General features: G+C 44.8%; 1 protein-coding gene across 2 annotated transcripts in view; it reads left to right on the forward strand.

Annotated features, from left to right (window-relative positions):
• PCSK5 (proprotein convertase subtilisin/kexin type 5) overlaps positions 1-19,524 on the forward strand; it is a 455,082-nt gene that overhangs the window by 24,256 nt on the left and 411,302 nt on the right. For both annotated transcript variants that reach the window (XM_047102277.1, XM_047102287.1), the window contains exon 2: positions 17,172-17,276. In XM_047102277.1, the coding sequence (XP_046958233.1) occupies positions 17,172-17,276 (105 nt within the window). The remainder of the gene's footprint in view (positions 1-17,171; positions 17,277-19,524) is intronic.

Below are 19,524 nucleotides of genomic sequence, written 5' to 3' on the forward strand. Positions count from 1 at the left end.
CCCATAGGATAGCAAGTGCAAAGGTCCTGAGGCTAGGTAGAGGGCCCTTGGGGTTTGGAGGCCGATGAATGAGGAAGTGCTAGGCAATGGCACTAGGAAGGTGTACAGGAGTCAGATGTGGCTGTCCTCTTGGGCCAAATAAAGGCATTTTGGGTTTATTGTAAAAGGAACAGGAAATAACTGGCCACCTCTACAAAGAGGTACGATATTATCTTAATTACATACAACAGTGTATGGGGGAGCATTTTAAATTTTTTTTTTTTCAACGTTTATTTATTTTTGGGACAGAGAGAGACAGAGCATGAACGGGGGAGGGGCAGAAAGAGAGGGAGACACAGAATCGGAAACAGGCTCCAGGCTCTGAGCCATCAGCCCAGAGCCCGACGCGGGGCTCGAACTCACAGACCGCGAGATCGTGACCTGGCTGAAGTCGGACGCTTAACCGACTGCGCCACCCAGGCGCCCCAAGGGGGAGCATTTTAAAGATGGAAACAGGGTGTGGCTATAAGCAGTTAATTGTTACGTGGGACGGAACAAGACAGAAACATGTGGCCTGATGACTTTACCTGTTTACAGGGTTGTCAGATTCTTAAAGCGAGCCGTGGTGCTAAAACACGCAGAGAAACCAAAACATCGGCAGTATTTTTATATGTTTTGGGGCCAAGTGTGTGTGCGGAGGTGAGGGGCGAAAGAGCTTCTCTGGCAGTATTTTGCGCAAGCCGATGTTCACGTTTCGTTGGCCGTCAGTCAGCACGCATCTGCGGAAACACGAGATGTCAACCGAGAATTGGCATCACGTTAAATATTTGCCCCTTGGTGATTGAAAGGCTGGATAGTACATTTATGCAGAATTATGAATTTGTGGTTGTTGAATATTGTGGACAGGGAGCATGAATAAAGCAGGACTCAAAGAGGAGATGTTGATAATTTGATGCAAATAAAGCTTTGCTTTATAAACTGAGCAGCGTATCTGCTGATATAGTTGTGCTAATAGTTGGGATGACTTTATTCATCTTCTCGATGGTTGACGAACCCGCATTCAGATGGGTGAAAATAACATTTTTTGCTTTGCTGCAAAGACATCCAGTGAGATAGAATAACCTTTTTCTTGAAGAGGAGGAAAAACCTGATCTTTGTGGCTGGAGACATGTATTGAGAATTTTGAAATTGTTATTGATCCTTCTGTATGGGAAGCAGAAGCCGAAAAGATACAGTCTGCGTAAAGCAGAATATGGCAGGACCTAATGGTTATTGGAAGACAACTTTTAATTTTTAATAGTTATAATTACTAGCATGTATATCACCTGGGAAATTTTTGTTCTGGAAACTTGACTCGGTTCTGACACGAACCGACGTGCCACAGATAACTATACCTCTCTTAGTGCCGTGAACATTATTAATGTTTTTAATTATCTCCTAGAATTGAGTTTGGATAAAATTCTACTTTAAATCCAATTTTATGGTAGACCTAGGTTGGGCTCTTAGCATTTATAAAAGGGTGGAACGTAGAATTAACCCCTTCTTTTTTTACCGTACAGATGGTACGGGCTTGTGGAAGGGTCGACTTGTACCTGATCTTGGCCGCACAGGTCGACATAGACAGCAAAGCGCGTCCTTTTAAAAATGTTGCTTCACCGGGTCACGCGTGGTTCCCACTTCCCCACCTCTTCCCCGTCAGTTGGTTGAACAGGGCAATGGCCAGATTCTGATTCGGGCTGGGGCGGGGCACGTCACTGTGCATTTCTGCCAAGTTCACAGGGGACGCCAGTCCAGCTGCTCTTTGGCTTCCGGTCCCGGGGCCACACCTGAGGATCCCTGGGCGTGGATTTCGACTCACTTTTCTCAGCGTTGCTGTTTGCACTGAGTAATTCCAAATGTTTGAAGTGAGGCCTATGAGCTTTGACAAGCGGACGTAGTCATGTAACCACCTTCATAGTAAAGAGACAGAACACTTTGGTCACCTCAGGAGACTTGCGTAGCGCGTGTTTGTAATCTTGCTGTGCCCCCGACTCCTGGTAACCGCCAACGTATTTCCTGGTCTATATTGCCTTTTCTAGGATGTCATATGAATGGAGCAAGATAGTATGCAACCTTTTGAGCCTGGCTTCCTTCCTTTGCGATAATGCATTTGAGATTCGTCCCTGATGAATTCATCAGTAGGTTGGTCCTCTGTATTGGTGAGAAGTATTGCATTGTATGGATTTGCCAGTGTTCGACCCATTCGCCGGCTGTAGGACATTGAGTTGTTGCCAGTTTTTGGTGATGACGGCGAAAGCCACTCTAAATACTCACGTACGAGTTTGTGTGTAAACGTTAAGTTTTTGTTTTCCTTGGGGAAAAATATCTAGGGGTGGGGTTTCTGGCTCATCTAGTCCGTGAATGCTTAATCTTGTAAGAGACTGCTGAACTGTTTTTCAAGGATTCTCGGCGACAGTGTATGAGCCTTCCATCCTCACCATCACTTGGTATTGACGTTTTTTCTCTTATTTTTATCTATTTTAATAGATGTGTATCTGTGACATCCTTAATGTAACTGGCCAAAGAGATATAAAAATAGGAGCCAACCTCCCCTCTGCCTGGATGTAGGTAGAACCTCACATCTGGCTGGAAACTTCAACTACTTTTCCTCTGCCATTATGCCACATGCTCGTTTATCCCCTGCTCTGGGCCCAGTTTCGGGGTCACTGTCCTGCAAGTGATAATCTGCTAATCCCCAGGAAGGACCAAGATGGGGACAAAGGTACAAGGCTTCCGTGAGCAGCCATTAACAAAGATAAGTGGGAGCTTCTCCTCCTAATAATCTTGTTTTAGTGACTGGAGGTTCGCACCTCTTCATCCCCTTTATCTATTTCATGCACACACCCCCACCTGCCCCCTCTCTAGAAACTGCCAGTTTGTTCTCTATATTTAAGAATTTGTTTGTTTGTTTTGTATCTTAGATTCCACACATGAGGGAAATCATCTGATATGTGTCTTTGTCTGTCTCATTTCACTTAGCATAATACCCTCTAGTTCCATCCATGTTGTGGCAAGTGGCGGGACCTTATTCTTTTTTATGGCTCATCTTTGTCCCTTCCTCTATCCGTGGACACTTGGGTTGCTTCCATACCTTGGCTGTTGTAAACAATGCTGCAGTGAACACAGGAGCGCCTGTCCCTTTTACAGTTAACTCTTTGTTTCCTTCAGATAAATACCTACGAGTGGAATTGCTGGATCTTACGGTAGTCCTGTTGTTAATTTGGGGGGAAACCTCCATACTGTTTTCCATAGTGGCTGCACCAACTTGCATTCCTACCAAGAGCGCACAAAGGTTCCCTTTGCTCCACATCCCTCCCGACACTTGTTATTCCTTGTGTCTTTGACGCTCGCCATTCTGACTCATTGCATTACTCTGATGATGAATGATGGTGACCGGCTTGTCATGTGTCTGTCGGCCCCATCTGTAGGTCTTCTTTGGAAAGAATGTCTCTTCAGGTCCTCTACCCATTGTTATATCGGATCGTTGGTTTTTCTGGTGTTGCGTGTGTGAGTTCTTTTTATATCTTTTGGCTGTTAGGCCCTTATCAGATCGATCATTTGCAAATTCAGTAGGTGGCCTTTTTGTTTTGTGGATGCTTCCCTTCCCTGTGCAAAAGCATCTTGTTTTAGTGTAGCCCCAATAGTTCGTTTTTGCTTTTGTTTCCTTTTGCCTGAGGAGACATATCCATAAATACGTTGCTAAGGCCAATATCCAAAACATCACTGCCTATGTTTTCTTTTAGAAGGTTTGTAGTTTCAGATCTTCAGTCTGTTTTGAGTTGACTTTTGTGTGTGGTCTGATTCCATTCTTTTGCATGTGGTGTCCAATTTTCCCAGCACCATGTGTTGAAGAGACTGTCATTTCCCCACTGGATATTCTTACCTCCTTTGTCATAGATTAATTGGCCATGTAGTTGTGGGGTTTACTTCTGGGCTCTCTATTCCATTCCATAGATGTGTGTGTCAATTTCTGAGTCGGTGCCATGCTGTTTTGATGGCTTAGCTTTGGAGTAGGTCTTGAAATCTGGGGTTGTGACATTTCTAGCAACTTACTCTTTTTTTAATTGAGGATGACAAAGCTATCAAGTGTCCTGAATGTACGTAGGCTCTATCACGTGTTTTGAATGCTCACGCCCTTCAAAGATTCAGAATCTTCCCTTTTAAGAACAAAACGTGTGATTTAAAATGCCGCAGAGCTCAAAATAGCCTCTGTTTACCAATATAATAAAATATTAGGAGTTCTAAATCTGGTTATACTAAATACAGTTCTCTAATTTTTTTTTTTTGAAGGCGCGGAGGGCTTTTGAAATAATTAAAGAAATGAATCAACGAACAGAACATGCCATTTACAGTGGTACTGAAGTCAAAGTAATTAGAGATTTTTCTCATTTAAATGTATTTTAATTAATTAGATAGGAATATTTGAATGGAGATCGCTGGACTCAGAGTAGATCATTCTATTTCTGCAGAATGACATGCATGGGTTAGAATAGTGATTCTTCACCTTGGTTTTACATTAGAATCACCTAGAAAGCTCTTTTAAAAATAATACTGATAATGCTGGTCTTAACTCAGACTCTCTCTCTCTTTTTTTTTTAATGTTTATTCATTTTTGAGAGAGAGAGAGAGAGAGAGAGTGAGAGTGCTTGCTCAGGAGTGGGGGAGGGGCAGAGAGAGGGAGACAGACTCCAAAGCAGCTCCAGGCTCCGAGCTGTCAGCACAGAGCTCGACGCGGGGCTCGAACCCACGAACCGCGAGATCCTGACCTGAGCTGAAGTCAGGCGCTTAACCGACTGAGCCACCCAGGTGCCCCTTAACTCAGACTCTTAAATCAGAATCTCTGGGGTCGGGGTGGGGAGACCTAACATTAGTATTTTTTGTGGTGCCCATATAACAGACTATATATCCCATATATTCTCATGTATAACAGAAGTTGAGAATTGTTGAATCTAAAGGGAAAATTTACCATGCCAGCAGTAACTGAAGAAATGTTTCTCACTATCGAAAGATATGCTATTTTCTGTTTGTTTCCCTATAAGTTGGATTCAAGCGGCTAAGGTGATCAGTAATGAAAAGAATTTTGACCTAACTGCAGGCTATGTGTGCTCTTTCTCTCTCAGCCTCTCTTGGACTCTCTATTTCCTTTGTGGGTGTGTGATGTGTGGCTTACAAGCAGGTGGAATAGGTTAAATATTCAACAATACCTTCTTTTAGTTTCTCCAGAAATTACTTACAGATGGGGCTTTAAAAACTTGGTAAAAAAAATAGCAGACTCTAAATAGCAGTAATGAATGCTCTTATCTGAGGAATATACAAGGATTATTTTACGTTAAGGACGTAATGACTCATTTTGGACCCACATGGATCGAAGGAAATAAAAGCCTAATGCCATTAACAGTTCATGCTTAAAGAGCTGTTGCAAACACGGTGTATATTGGATGCTGAGCCCAGTCCTTATCTCATATACTAATATGAAAAATTGAGTTCCTTTGAGGGAAATATTCTGATGGAGCAAAGACGACGTCACTTTCAACCTTGCGGTGGCCACAGCGGGGTCGCGGAGTCAAGTCAGAAAATTAGCTACATTTTCGTAGAGACTTCATTTTGTTTACTCTATCTGCAGTGTCTCTGGATCGGTGCCTAGCATATGGTACACACTCAGTAAATGCATTAATGTCTCGGCGGGCTATCAATGTATGGAGTAGAATATAGAAAATGGCATTCAACTTTCCCATTCACATTTGCACTTCAGAAATTAAAATGCAGACCGGAGGAGAATCACATTAAAAAGGGCTTCTTGAGGATGTTTTTCTTCAGTGGGCCAAGTTCATTCTCAAACTGAAAACAAATATTTCAGTGTTAAGCTACTTCTCTGGAAGATGTGTCTGACAAATAGGCTACCCCAGGAAACGCGTGCCCCATTTGAAGAATGGATTCCGCGTCCAGTGGGGTAAGTCAGATTAAAATCCTGCTGTGGTGTTTTTTCCAATTCTGATATTCTGCGATTTGCTGTGAGGCAAGTCTCGTGTCGCGGGTGACTGGTGGGGCCGACCGTAGGTTTCTCACTTGAAACGGGAACGTTTGCTGCTTACTCTTTCTCTGTCTCGCATTTCCTTTGTGAAATTGTGTCTGTTTCTTGCTTGCTCGGGATTCGTAATAAGATGTTTTTGATTACTTGCTTTTAAGATGAACTCCAGGGACCTAGAGTCTCCCACACTCTGCTGATCAGGTAGCTTTAGAATAAAACAGTCAGGCCTCGTATTGGTGAGGGCAAGGGGGTGGGATCTGAGCGTGCCCATTCAATCAGTGGTAAAGCAGAACCCTTTGGATACATTTTAAGGAAAAGTTAAAGTGCTGTAGAAAAGGCTTAGAGTTTTGGAGTCACACACACTTTTCTCGTCTGAGCGTGTAACTCACCTTCTCTTGTGTTTCGACTCCACTTCCTGCCCCGTAAAATGAGAATAAGTCTTCTCCCCTTGTTGGGAAGATAGGAGAGAATTTAGGAAAGCATCAGTAAGTGTTAGCTTCCATTATAAGTAGTGTTAGCTACGCAATGGCTTTGAAAAAACCAGCCATGTGCTAGTTCTCTTTTGCTGGGCAAGTGGCTTTATCTTGGTTTTCAGTTCTGTTATTTCTTGGTTTTCTGTTGAGGATTAAATTTGATAGTGCTAATACAGAGCTTAGCAGAGTGCTGGGCCAGTATTTTTTTTTAAATATTTTTAAAGTTTTATTTATTTATTTTGAGAGACACAGAGACCGTGTGCGTGGGGGAGGGGCAGAGAGAGAGAGAGCGCGGGAGAGAGAGAGAATCTCAAGCAGGCTCCGCACCGTGAGCGCAGAGCCCGACGCGGGGCTCGAACTCATGAAACCATGAGGTCGTGACCTGAGCTGAAACTCCGAGTGGGACGCTCGACCGACTGAGCCACCCAGGCACCCCAGTGCTGGGCCAATATTAAACCGTTATTCTATTGGTTCAGTGTTTTGGAAATTGTTCATTGAACACCCAGAGAGTCCACAAAATTACCAAAAATTAAGACCCTGGTTTCATTTCCTTTGCTTCTCACTGGATGTCTACCCAGGTACTGGCTCTAGCTTGTAGTACTTTCTTATTGCTCCTGTGACACGTAGTCACAGACTCGTGACTTAACACAAATGTGTTGTCTCACAGTCCTGACGACCAGAAGTCCTAACCTAGAGTGAAGGTGTCATCAGAGCCGCATTCCTTCTGGAGAGTCTAGGGAAGACTCATTTCCAGCCTCTGGAGGTCCATCCGCGTTCCTTGGCTTGTGGCTCCTTCTTCCACCTTCCGAACCAGTGGCATAGCATCTACGAAACCCTCTGTCTTCTTCTCTTTCTTTCTCTCCCCTCACCCGTCTCTGATCTGTGCTCCTGTCTCTCTCTTTGACCCTCTATTTCCACCATCACATCTTGTCTGACTTGGCTCCCTTCCTCTTATAAGGACGCCTGTGATTACATTGGACCCACCCTGATAACCCGGGACAATCTCCCCGTCTCAGAATGCTCTGTCACAGCTGCACAGTCTCTTTTGCCGCGTACGGTGACGTCTTCATAGGTTCTGGGAATTGGGATGCGCACATTTGGGCGAGGGACAGCCTTCAACCCATCACGTGCCTGCCTATCTTAGAACGTTGCACTGAAATCATACAGATGACTCATCTTTCCTTGAGCACCCTGATTGAAAAATATGCATATATATGGTAGTGCCTCCTCTCTGAATTCATGTGCCCTAACGCCATTTTCTGAAGAGCTCTCTGAAGAGCTCAGATGCTGAGCCTGAACTTGAAGGGATTTAGGAAGACATCACCAGGGGTCTCTGATTTTCGAAACTAAAGCCTAAGAAAGATGCCCTTCATGTTATTTTGTAGCACTCCGTGGCCAGTACAATTGTATCAAAGATATATGGTGCCAGACAATACCGTTTAACTTAGAATGGCCCTTGAACTTCAGCCTGAAGGGTCCGCCTTAAGGATACTTTCTCACATGGAGATACTTAACGTAAGTTGCTTTTGCATCTGCTCGAAGTGGATAGAAATATCCTTAGGAAACATCCCCTTTGTGTACAGCTCTTAAGAGCACAGCCTTCTGGGTAATTGAGATCTCTGGGTAGCTATGGTTTTAAATTCATCCTCAGAAAAAACATCTTTTGGAGTTAAGAACAGATGCCGTGGAGTTAGGCTACCCGGGATCCCCCTGAACTTCACGCTTTGCCAGCTGTGTGGCCCTAGGCAAGCTCTTGAACTTTGTAGGCTTCTTCTTTCTCGCGTGTAACATGGAAATCACGGCACTTGCTTCCTACTGTTGGGTGGCGAGGACCCAGCGCAGTAATGCCTGGGTTTGCACTCCGTAAATATTAGCGGTTCATCAGGTTTCTGCATTTACTTACCTTCTTCTTTAATAGTCAATGAACTCAACAGCCTTGTTGTAAGTATCGCTTTTGTTCAGTGAGTCCGCGAGGTCATTGACTATGAAGGGACAAGGGAGGGAACTGAGAAATATACAGGCAGACTTTGGCGAGTGGGAAATTCTCAATTCTCGGACACATTTAACATGTGGGGACTTCCTTCATGCAACATTTAGTAAGCGTAAAGCATATGTTACATTATATGTTAATGTTCTGTCACAGAAGGGGTTATAAAGAAATGAGCAAGAAACTTTCCCAGAGGTTTAGAGACATGCTCACTCTGGCTTTGATTACCCCAAGGACAGGGGCCATTCCTTCATTCGACACATTTGTTGGATAAGCCTGGCACTGTGAAGAGGAGCTAAGGCGAATCTATCAGTGAAATAAAAAAAAAATTCCTGCCCTTATGGAGCTAATATTCCAATGGGGGAAGACCAATAACAAATGGGATAAATAAAAATAATGTACGTTCATGGTGTTAAATGGTACAGGGAAAAGTAAGAAAGGGGGGGCGGGCTATGCTGGAGGGCACGATGGCAGTTTTAAATCAGGTGGTTCGTGAAAGCCTCCCTGGAAAAGGGGCATTTGGCCAAAGATCTGAAAGCAGAGAGGTTGTGTGTCAGATTTAGAAGATTCCAGGCGAAGGAAAATCAAGTGCAGAGACCCTGAGGTTGGCGTGTTCTTGGTGACTTGGGGGAAAGCAGTCATGGCCACCTTCTCTTAGGTTCTACTTTAAATGTCACAGAGTCTGGAACACAGGAGGCAAATTATTGCAGAAGTTTTAATATTCTCGGGGAAGCACAAAAGAGGCACCGGAGAAAACATTTACGTGAAGGAGAAGCAGTTTATCTAGTTGCTGTTTCTGTAACTGTAAATGGAATTCAGCACGTTGACGTTTCGGGCCTTTCCACGAGGAGCCTCGGAAAGGGGTTGGTCGGTCAGTAAGACCTGTGGGCTTTGCCACTTGGTTCTTCTCCGTCTCACCTGAGTGGGGGAAGAGATGTGGGCTGACAGGTGAATTCCAGCCCCACATAACTGGTTCTTAAGTTTTCCAGTCTGTAAGTCATCTCGCAGATGGGAGAGAGTGCACCAGAAATCTGTAGAGGGAAATTTATAACTTCTGAAATCAACGTCGTTGACGTATCATTGACGTACCCCTCCCCCCCCCAGTGCAGCCATTTTTGTAGGAGGTCGGATGAGTGTTGACAAATCTGTGTACCCCGTGATGTGCTGATAAATACTAAACAAGTGATTCTTCCAGAGGAAAAGAAGCCCTAATTTTGTAGTCTTTGCCGATTTTTCCTGATACGTTAATACTTCCGTCCTTGTTGATTTCAAGTCACAAGTGTGATGTCATTGAGCAGGGTGTTGGGGAGAGGTGAAATTAGATCGTAAGCCTACGACAAACTCGTTCCAGCTCACCTAAGCACTTACCACTGATGTCATTAACCCCGTACTGAAGATACAGAGTATTCCCAACCGTCCACATTTCTCCAGGTTTTCCCAGTCAGTCCCAGCTCCACGCCTAGGTTGTCGCTGACCTGTTTCCTGTCATCATAGTTTGACATAGTCCTAGGATTTCATACCAGTGGCATTCTGCAGGAAGCGTTCTTCTGCATCAGCATGAGGTTTGGAAACTCATCGACGTTGTTACATACATCAGTAGTTTGCTCCTTTTTATGGCTGGGCATTTCGCTATGGGGATATACCACAATTTATTTTCCATGTACCTGTTACCATTTACCTGTTGCATTGTTTCCAGCGTGGGGCCATTGTTAAGAGAGTTGCTGTAAACATTCCTGTATCAGTTTTGTTTCAAAGTAGAATTTCATTTTTTTTTTTCTGGGTAAATACCCAGAAATGGAATGTCTGGTTCATGAGGAGGAGGTGTATTTCGTGAGAAATTACCAAACGATTTTCCAAAGATATTGGACCGTTTTACACTCCCACTAGCTACGGGTGAGAGTTACAGTGTTCCACAATCTTAGAGCATGGTATTGTCTGTCCTTAACCTGTAGGCATTTGTGTGTGCGTACAGAACTATTATGATTTTAATTAGCGTTTGAGCATCTTTGTACATGCTCATTGGCTGTTTGCATATCTCCTTTTGTGAAATGTCTTTTCAAATTCTTGCCTGTTTAAAAAAATGTGTAGAATGGGGGTCAGTTACCTTTCAAAAAGGAGTTCAGAATTTGGGGAAATCTGTAAATTAGAGAGGGCAGGAGGGAGAACAAGGCAGACAGCGTTCATGAAGGTGACCACAGGGTCCTTGACATGACTGCTTCGTGACCAGGGTGACCAGGTTTGATGGGGAGTTGTCTCAGGTTAAGCGCTGAAAAGTTCCATGTCCCTGGAAACAACTCAGTCCTGAGCATGGTTGTTCACCCTCTAGAACTGTGTATGAAATATTTGCAAACTGTATGCCTGGAGTATATAAAAAATGTGCACACTCTATGCCTGGAGTCATTAGACTGGAGGGGATCTTAGCTACAGCACAGGGGAGACTGTTGGTGGTGAATGAATTCAGAAAGGCTGCACAGCTGCTCAGTGGGGTCAAAGTCATGATAAAATATGGGTCTTCTGGCTCCTAGCCCTCTGCTCAGAAGTCAATAGCTTACTTGTGACATAAGCATTTAGGGACACCCGGAAGGTTCTCTCTTGTTGGCAGAAAATAAAAAAACCCTCCAGTCACCCTCCAATCATTGTCTGACAATGTTTGTTTTTTAAAGTTATAAATATAACGGACCACTTATTTGGCTTCAGTTTTGATTTTCTGATCAAATTCAGTTGTTCCTGGAAGAACTAAGACATTGAGTCTTATCAGTCATTTACACTTTAGTATAAAATGGTTTATTAAACTTTTCTAAGAGCAGTTTGGTTTGAGAGAGGGTCACGTTAGGGAAATTCTGGGTGCAAGGGTGAGAGGCTTCCACTAAAGAGGAAAAGGCACAAATGCTCGACAGAATTGGGAACAAAAGATGTAATTTATCAACTTAGTGTCAAATAGGGTTATGTTCCTAGGCTGGGAAGAGTGTGTGTATGTGACTGCACAGAAAAGGAGCTTGAGAGGGGCCAGAGGGAAGGAATTATTCTCTTTCCTTTTAGGTGAGATTAAGGAAAAGGTTGAGCTTTGGTGATTCTGCTCTTGATTTTATACTTCCTTATACACCTATGGTTTCTGATTTATTTATAAAATGCCCCTTTGTTAGTTATATATTGTTTCTTGTTTTAGCCCTTGTTGGTATTTCATGACAGATAAACACAGTCATCTTTTGTTTTACGTTACCCTGGAGGAGCTAGATGGAATGCCTGCTTATAGATAACATTACTGCTCTGTTTTCATACTCTGTCTTTCTTTTGAATAACTCCCAACATGTTATGACATTTTTCTTCTTAATGTTTATTAAATGCCCTCAGCGTGCTCAGTGCTGTTGAAAGAATATAAAAGACACAATTCTTGCCAATAAGGGACATGCATATTAATAGAAAAGAGACACAAACATGCTTTTAAATCTATATATTTAGATTTTAAAATGTGTGTCCCTCTGAAAGGTGAAAGATTACTTTGTTCGAATGATGGAGAATGATTGAACTAATGCACACTGCTCCTCAGCCGTTGTCTTGCAAAAACAAAAACAGCATAGAGACGTCTCAGCCTGCATCACCTTCCGCACCATAACCTTGGCAGTTAAGGTGGCATGAAATTATTTCTGCTGAAACCAGCCTTAATTTGATGGTCCTGTTTTACCAGAGATTTTGAATCAGCTCTAGCTCTAACGTGTGCGACGTTAGCAGCTCAAGGCTTCCGATGTTCACATCGTCAATCGGTAGTCTTTGGCGAGAACCTATTCTGTGTTGAGCCGTGTACCGGGAGCTGGAAACAGAATGGGAAGCACCGTGGTTGTGTCTCCATCTCCTTGGAACGTACAGGCATAGAGTTGGGAGCACAGACGTTGAACAGATAATTGTTCTAATCGAGGTATAACTACGGGCGTATATTTTTGATTCTGGGAGGTGGTGGGAGCTTAGCTGGCCTGGGGGGTTGTTTTTAAAAAAATTTTTTTCTTTAGTTATTTATCTTTAAGAGAGTGAGCCTGCGGAGGGAGGGGCAGAGAGAGAGGAGGACAGAGGATCCCGGTGTGGGCCTCGAACCCACGAACCCCGAGATGATGGCCTGAGCCAACGTCGGACGCTCAACCAACTGAGCCACCCAGGCGCCCCTGGCCCGGGGGTTTTAAAGACTTTCTACCTGGGGTGACAGATGAAGGAGGAGAGGGAGGAGGCAGGGGGGCTCCTTGTCCGGCAGGTCAAGGGAGCAGCAGGTCTGACACAGGGAGCTGAAGAGGCCAGTGCAGCCTGAGTCCAGGGAACCGAGAGCCCGTGTGACCCATGCTGAGGCCAGAGAGCCGGGTTAGGCAGGCCCCGCAGGTCGGAGTAGGAGGATGGTCTTCGTTCACCGAGCACGGCGAAGCGCGTAGAATAGTTCCGGGCAGAGCATAGATGTTACTATGATAGGATTACTCTGCTTTACTGTATAAACTATATTCTTCGTTAGCGTTCAAGGTTTCTTTTCACAGCCGAGGGAAGCCCCTACAACACGTAGGCAGGTGTACTGACGTGTGGCATAGCCAAATTTGCCTTCTGGGGCGTTGCTCCGGCTGCTGTTGTAGAAAACAGACTTGGGAGAGGAGATCTGGTGCACGTGGCTCTGAGAAGACCAGAAGCAGCCGTACTCCTCGAACAAGAGGTGGGAACAGACACAGTGAGTCATCCAGGGGCCTGTGGCCGACGGGTGCCCCATAGCCCGTGACTCAAGAGGAACGTGACTCGGAGGGGCTCTAAGTTGTACAAGAGTGTGTCAGGGGTTGGCTACGTTTTCAGAAGTTCTGATCGGTCCAGTTTTAAGAGTTAGTAGGAAGCCTACGACGGGACCCAGTGGTTCTACCTGGGAAGGCATCTCAGTAGAGACTATTAAGTAGCTTGCAGAACCGGTCGAGAAGGCCACGCGTTCAGAATCGTTCCCCCACAGCCACGCCACGGAATGGACCTTGGCAAGAGTTGCCGCTTCATCCTCAACAAAACGCCGAGGAACGGGGAGGCTTCCCGCTGCTGCCGCTGGAGGTCTCCTACGATCTCTTACCAGTTCGTCCGGAAAACGGGACGGGTGGCACGGATGCGCAGAAAGCTGGCGGCCAAGACGTCGAGACTCCTTCCGCCCCTACGGCCACGCACGTAAATGCCTCTGAGCACGTGCCCCACGATGCCGTGGTCTGTCTTTGACTGGCAGAACCTTAGTCACGTCAGAACCCTAGCTGCACCGAGTCTAGCTTTTTAGCTCCACAGTGTAGGAGAACTCACCGGAAGGATGGGGGGGTGAGCCCACCTCTAGGATGCACCCTACTACCTGGGTTCCCCCCCGATGCGCGACATCGAACAGGGATTTGCGTTTTCCCACCTCACCGTGCTAGCTGTATACACGTGGGCAGAGCTTCGATGACCTCCTTCATCCAATTAGAGGGATGAGATTTATCTCCCAGGGTTCCTGGGGAGCATTAAGTTAAATATGACAACATGTACAAGAGCGGTCAGCTGCCTGGTGCATGGTGGGCATTCCATAAATGAGACAGCAGTCAGTCCCCGGACACCATTGCACTACTCTCCCGAGGAAACAGAAGCCCTGAAAGGTGGAGACAAAATAGAGCTTACCGCCCGAGAGATTGAATGGTCTGCATAAACGCGGCTCTTGTACCGGGCACACAGACTTTGGGGAGCACATTTGTCCCCGGAAAAGAAGGTGGGATTTGAGTATGTGCCCTTTAACGTATTTGTGTGATTTCTTTCATTTTTAAATCGTTTTTGTTCATTAAAAAATAACGCACACGCATAAACAGTGAGAATAAGAAAGGCCCTCTTTGCAGTTCGAGTGTTCTTCCTGAAACATCCTCTACTCATAAGCATATACGTAATTCAGATTCCTTCTTTGGTCTACAAAAATTGGGTCCTATTGTCTCCCTCCCTTCTTTCTTTCTTTCTTTCCTTCCTTCCTTCCTTCCTTCCTTCCTTCCTTCCTTCCTTCCATCCCTCTTTCTCCCTCCCTCCCTCCTTCCCTCCCTCCCTCTCTCCCTCCCTTTACTACCTTCGACCTATCGATTATAGCTCGTTGTTGAGTTGTTTGTGTTGTTCTGCTTTACAAACTTTGCTCTAACCTCCATTCTCAGACATAAGTGGCCGTATCTGTCCAATAAATTTTAGAAGTGGAAAGCCTGGGCCAAAGGTTAGGTACAGCTTATAATTTATGGATAGCACCAAATGGCTCTCCAAACGGTTGTCTCTGGGCTTGCTCTTCACCAGTCCTACGCAAGCCGCATTTGTGCCTGCGTCCTCGCCGAGAGTGTATCATCAGACCTTTTGACTTTTGCCAATTACGTAAGGGAATTTAAGAGGTGATACTAGGGTAGACCAAGAGGAATTCTGACCAAGGGATAGAGGCAAGGGATCAATTGCAGGATAGGAGGTGAGAGAACGTAGGACTTATATTTAAGTTGAAAGGGAGAGTGGTAATGTGACGCTGTGTGTCAGGCAGTGGCTTGGCCAGGCAGTGCTTGTGTGACTACGTTCAGTCCTCATAACCACATTCACCCATAAACATTTTTTTATCCCCCGTTTGACTCTGACACTCGGTATCTGTCCACTATGCCACCTGTGTCCTTATTTTACAGTTGAGGAATGAAGGCTCCAAAACGGTTAAGTGACGTATCTAATGTCCCAGAGCAAGGGAAGCGAGGACAAGGGTTCTGTTTTCCAGCTTCATACACCTTACAGAAGCCCGGGATTCCAGTCTTTACCAACGAGGCTATAATGGATCTGAATATGTTTTCAGGGTATATTTCATCCATATTTGAGTTTACTAGTTCAATTGAGTTCAGTTATTTCCTATAATCAAAGCGTTTCCATTATAGTTGCATGGGCGTGGCCTGGAACTCACTGACCCTTTTCACATTGGCGATAGGTTCTGTGTAACGTTCTTCCTCAAAGATTTTCTTTTCCTTTCCTCAAGAACTACTGTGTTTACCCAAGGAGCACTCTTGACAAAAGCTACATGAGATGAAAGCTCTAAGCTTCTTGGGATTTTAAGATTTTCTTATAAAGGATTACACAGCCCATTGTGAATTCTACCCTTAGTCCTCAGGAATCTTAAGATTGGCTCATAAATCCCTCCTTGAAACACTCTTGGAGACTGAGGCTGGCATCTGGGCCCTCCCCCTCATTGTTTGCTGCTGCTTCAGACAGAGTCCACGATCTTTTCTGGGTACATCTGGGCAGTTTCCCCGTAAGTTAAAAATGTGTGACTTCAAATTGTCAAATCTAATAATGATTAGAGACCTTAAGTTAGAGCATGAAGTCCCAGTGAAGGCATGACTCTTAAATGGTGCAGTAGTTGGGTTGATCATCCCTACTAGAGGGGTGCGGTGGATAATTGAAAATGTGATGGAAAGAAGAAAATTTAAAAAAAAATAAACCTTTTATCTGGAAAAATAAAGCTGGACCAATGACTTTTTTTTTTTTTTAATTAAGAAAGCCCAACTTTTGAATTGTCCTAGTTGGAAAATATCCTGTTGATGGTCATTCTTTTAGGGCAGAGCCATGGTCTTCTGGAGAAATAGACATTGGATGTAATTACCCAAAGGGGGAAAAAAAAGGTGGGGAGGGGGTCAGTGTCAAAGAATGGAATTGGAGAGCTGCGGTGGTCTTAGAAATTAACTAGTCCAACCTCAAGTTTTGTAAGAATGGAAATGGAAACATAGCGAGTACATGGGATTGAGCCAAGAAACCACTTCTGAGCTGTGTCAGCCGGAATGAGAACCAAACTCTTCTGTCTTCGTTTGGTGTATTGTTCAATTTCCATGTATGTGATCCGTATCTTATAATCTGCTGAGGGACTATGATTTTGCCTGGGATTTTGTTTGTTTGCCTCAAGTGGACAGTGACTCGTTTTCAGAGCTATCCTGAACAGACCTAACTTTTTAACTAAACAAAGGGTACACAAACGGAAAGATGAATTTGTTAAAGAAGGGACGCAGATAACATGGACCAAACTGTTTTTTTGCACGGGATGCTTAGTCGATAGGTAGGGTCTGTGATCTTTGTCTTGTTTTAGAAACTGCCATCCGACTTTGAGCTTTGCAGTAAATGAATAACCGCTATGTATTTATACTGTCTACTTAAGTCGGGAAACAAACCAAGTGGTGTTTTCTCTGTGAATGACCAACTGCTCAGGACTTGTTTCAAATTGATGATATAAATAATCTAACAAGGTCCTTCATTGTACATTTCTCGCAGCAAACAGAACGCAATGTGTTTTTATAACCAGATAGCTATTTGATTTTTTTTTCTCTTTCCCACATTTGGATATAAATGGATATAGAATTACTTAAAATGCTGCATATAAATTAAACATTAAAAGGGAGATACAGAGAGGCTAAGCTGCCCCATTATAATCTTTAGTTCCGCAGTCCCTGCCTCAAGGACACTCCATTTCATATCACATGTCCTTCTTTTGAAAAGTGATCACCAAGGTTCAAGTAACATTTAAGCATAGCAGACAACTGCATAATTTATGGGCCTTTTTTCTTTTTTGTTTTGTGTTCTTGTTGTAATGAAAAACAGGAAAACAGCAGACTCCCTTGAACTCCATTAACTCCTTTTTGTTCTTCCCCTCCTGTCTTTGCAGATCGGAGCCCTGAAGGACTACTACCATTTCTATCATAGCAGGACGATTAAAAGGTCAGTTCTCTCGAGCAGAGGAACCCACAGTTTCATTTCAATGGAACCAAAGGTAAGAAGAACCAGTTGGGTGGGGACCAAGAGGCAAAGCTTCTGCATTTTTCATTGGTAATATCACACTGGGAACCGATGACCAGCGTGAAGGTTCAAATTTCAAGAGCTGCCCTACTGTCCTTTGGTCCGCTGTCTTGGCTTCCTCTTCAGACAAACATAGACGATGGCTTGATTTGCCCCGGAATATGCCGTTGCCGTAAAACACTGGTACAACAGCCGAGGGGGATCATAAGGATGGGTCCTCCCGGAGAAGGGAGGAGTGTGGTGGGAGGAGATACTGATCGATTCAGAAGTACTGAAAGAATAAAAATTCCACACCATCGTAACAAGTCGCACATAGATCTGGGGTCCTATCCGGACTCCATAGCGGGGTCTCTAACAGAATCCGTAGGTCAGGCCTCAGGTCGCCATGGATCCTCACGATTTCAGCTGGCATGGATAGAGCCGTGCCATTGGCCACCCGGTGTCTGGGACAGGAAGGACACTGAACATGGAAGGGATAGAAGCCGGCTCCTGCCCTTGAGGGAGGGCGCGTCAGGTGTCTTTCTTGTGCGTTGTCTTTAGTCTATGCCCTTTTGGGTTATACAGACAACATACCCCTTGCAAGTACGTAGAAGGAGGTGTGATACGTCCACGTTTTCCCACTCCATTCTAGAGAGGTGGGATGGTTCTGCACTGGGAGGTAGGAAGCTGAAGGATGTTAGGAACAAAGTAGTCACTGGCCGCTGAAACTCAGGGTGCGTTACATACCCATCCTTATTAAGTTACAGAAAGGCCTTGACTCCGAGAGGGAGCTACTTGGCCCCCCAGACGTGGCAGGCGAAAAGCAGAGGAGAGAGCAGCTGTACCAGCCTGCCCTGGGTCCTCTGTGGGCTCACTGGTGAGGTTTCCTTCCCCCATTATGTTTTGCCACATGAGCTCATTTTCAAATAAATTGGCGAACAAGTCCCTACACGTGAGCAGTAGCAGGTCTCGCCTAGAGATTCTGCGAAAATTGTATCCCTTATTAGAGCAAGAAGTCCTTATTTGAATTAATATGCAAATCGTGTTTGCCACTGGAAGTCCTGCCCTCTGCCAGGTGCCATGGTTCGCCTTGTTTAATTTGTTTCTGGAATAGTATCACCCGGCGTCTGTGATCATGAAATTGCATCTCGGTGATTCGAGGAAGCACATTTCTTGTAGGTCCCAATTTTCTGTAACCCAGTTTGGGGTTATAGGAACAGCTCCTAAGACTTGCAGTCCGGTGGCCTGAGGATTGTAAATTTTTTTGCCCCCCCCCCCATCTCTACTCAGAATTGAACGTCTCTGGAAAAGCAGTCTGTCGGGACGTTCTTGAATTAGCTAAATTTTTGAAGCAGAGTCACGTTTTTCATCTGCTAACCAACTTTCTTGAAGCTTTCTTGAACTTCAGTAATTAAAATGATTCCAATTTCGTAGCTCATGTGTGTAGTCAGTGTGAATTTGAGAAACCAAATACGAGTTGCGTTGGGAGGTAAGAACAGAATGTAATGAGGCATTGTGTTCCTAATGAAGGATTTACTGAATGTGGAGTTGTTTCAGACTCTAGTGTTATCTTGGGAAATCTTGGTCTTCCTTTCCTCTTATCTCAGTGCATCGGATAGCTTACTCGGGATCCGATAGAGACCTTGGATGCTGGCCCACATCACACCCGGAATGTATGCCCTTCCTCACTGAGACCAAAGGGGTAGGGCCATCTCAGGCCAGCTCTCGGGGACGTGCTCAATTCCCCTTCCTCCTCAATAAAAAGAACACCCCTTGGGAGAACCATACCTAAGTCTTTATTCTGACGCCTCCTGCCCTCGTTCCCACCCAGCTGTTTATACGAGAGGCCGCAATCCTACCAACTGGGCCCGTGGGGTACCTCAAATTGGGGGCTGTCTACAGTTTCTTGCAGATATTTCTTACAGCTCGTTCATTCATTCATTGGCCATTTCTTGAGCCTCTAGTATATGGCAGGCCCTGGGTCAGGCTCTGGGGATTTGGAGATGTAGTTGTGCCCTAGGAGAACTCACCGCAGGCCTCCACAGTCGCCTTCAGGGAAACTCAGCACATTATGGTGCTGTTCAGTGTGGGGGATGGGGGAACAGGTGTGAGGGACGTGTGCTACGTTATTTCTCCTGTTCCAGCTCCCTCCTTGAAGATCTCAGGCCAACATGGGTCATTATTATTATTATTATTATTGTTTTAAAGTTTATTTATTTTGAGACAGAGAGAGCATGAGCAGG

Source organism: Lynx rufus, unplaced genomic scaffold (assembly GCF_022079265.1).
Source record: "Lynx rufus isolate CCGP_SWC_20201006 ecotype Redwood Valley unplaced genomic scaffold, mLynRuf1.p SCAF_10, whole genome shotgun sequence".
In the NCBI taxonomy this organism is placed as follows: domain Eukaryota; kingdom Metazoa; phylum Chordata; class Mammalia; order Carnivora; family Felidae; genus Lynx; species Lynx rufus.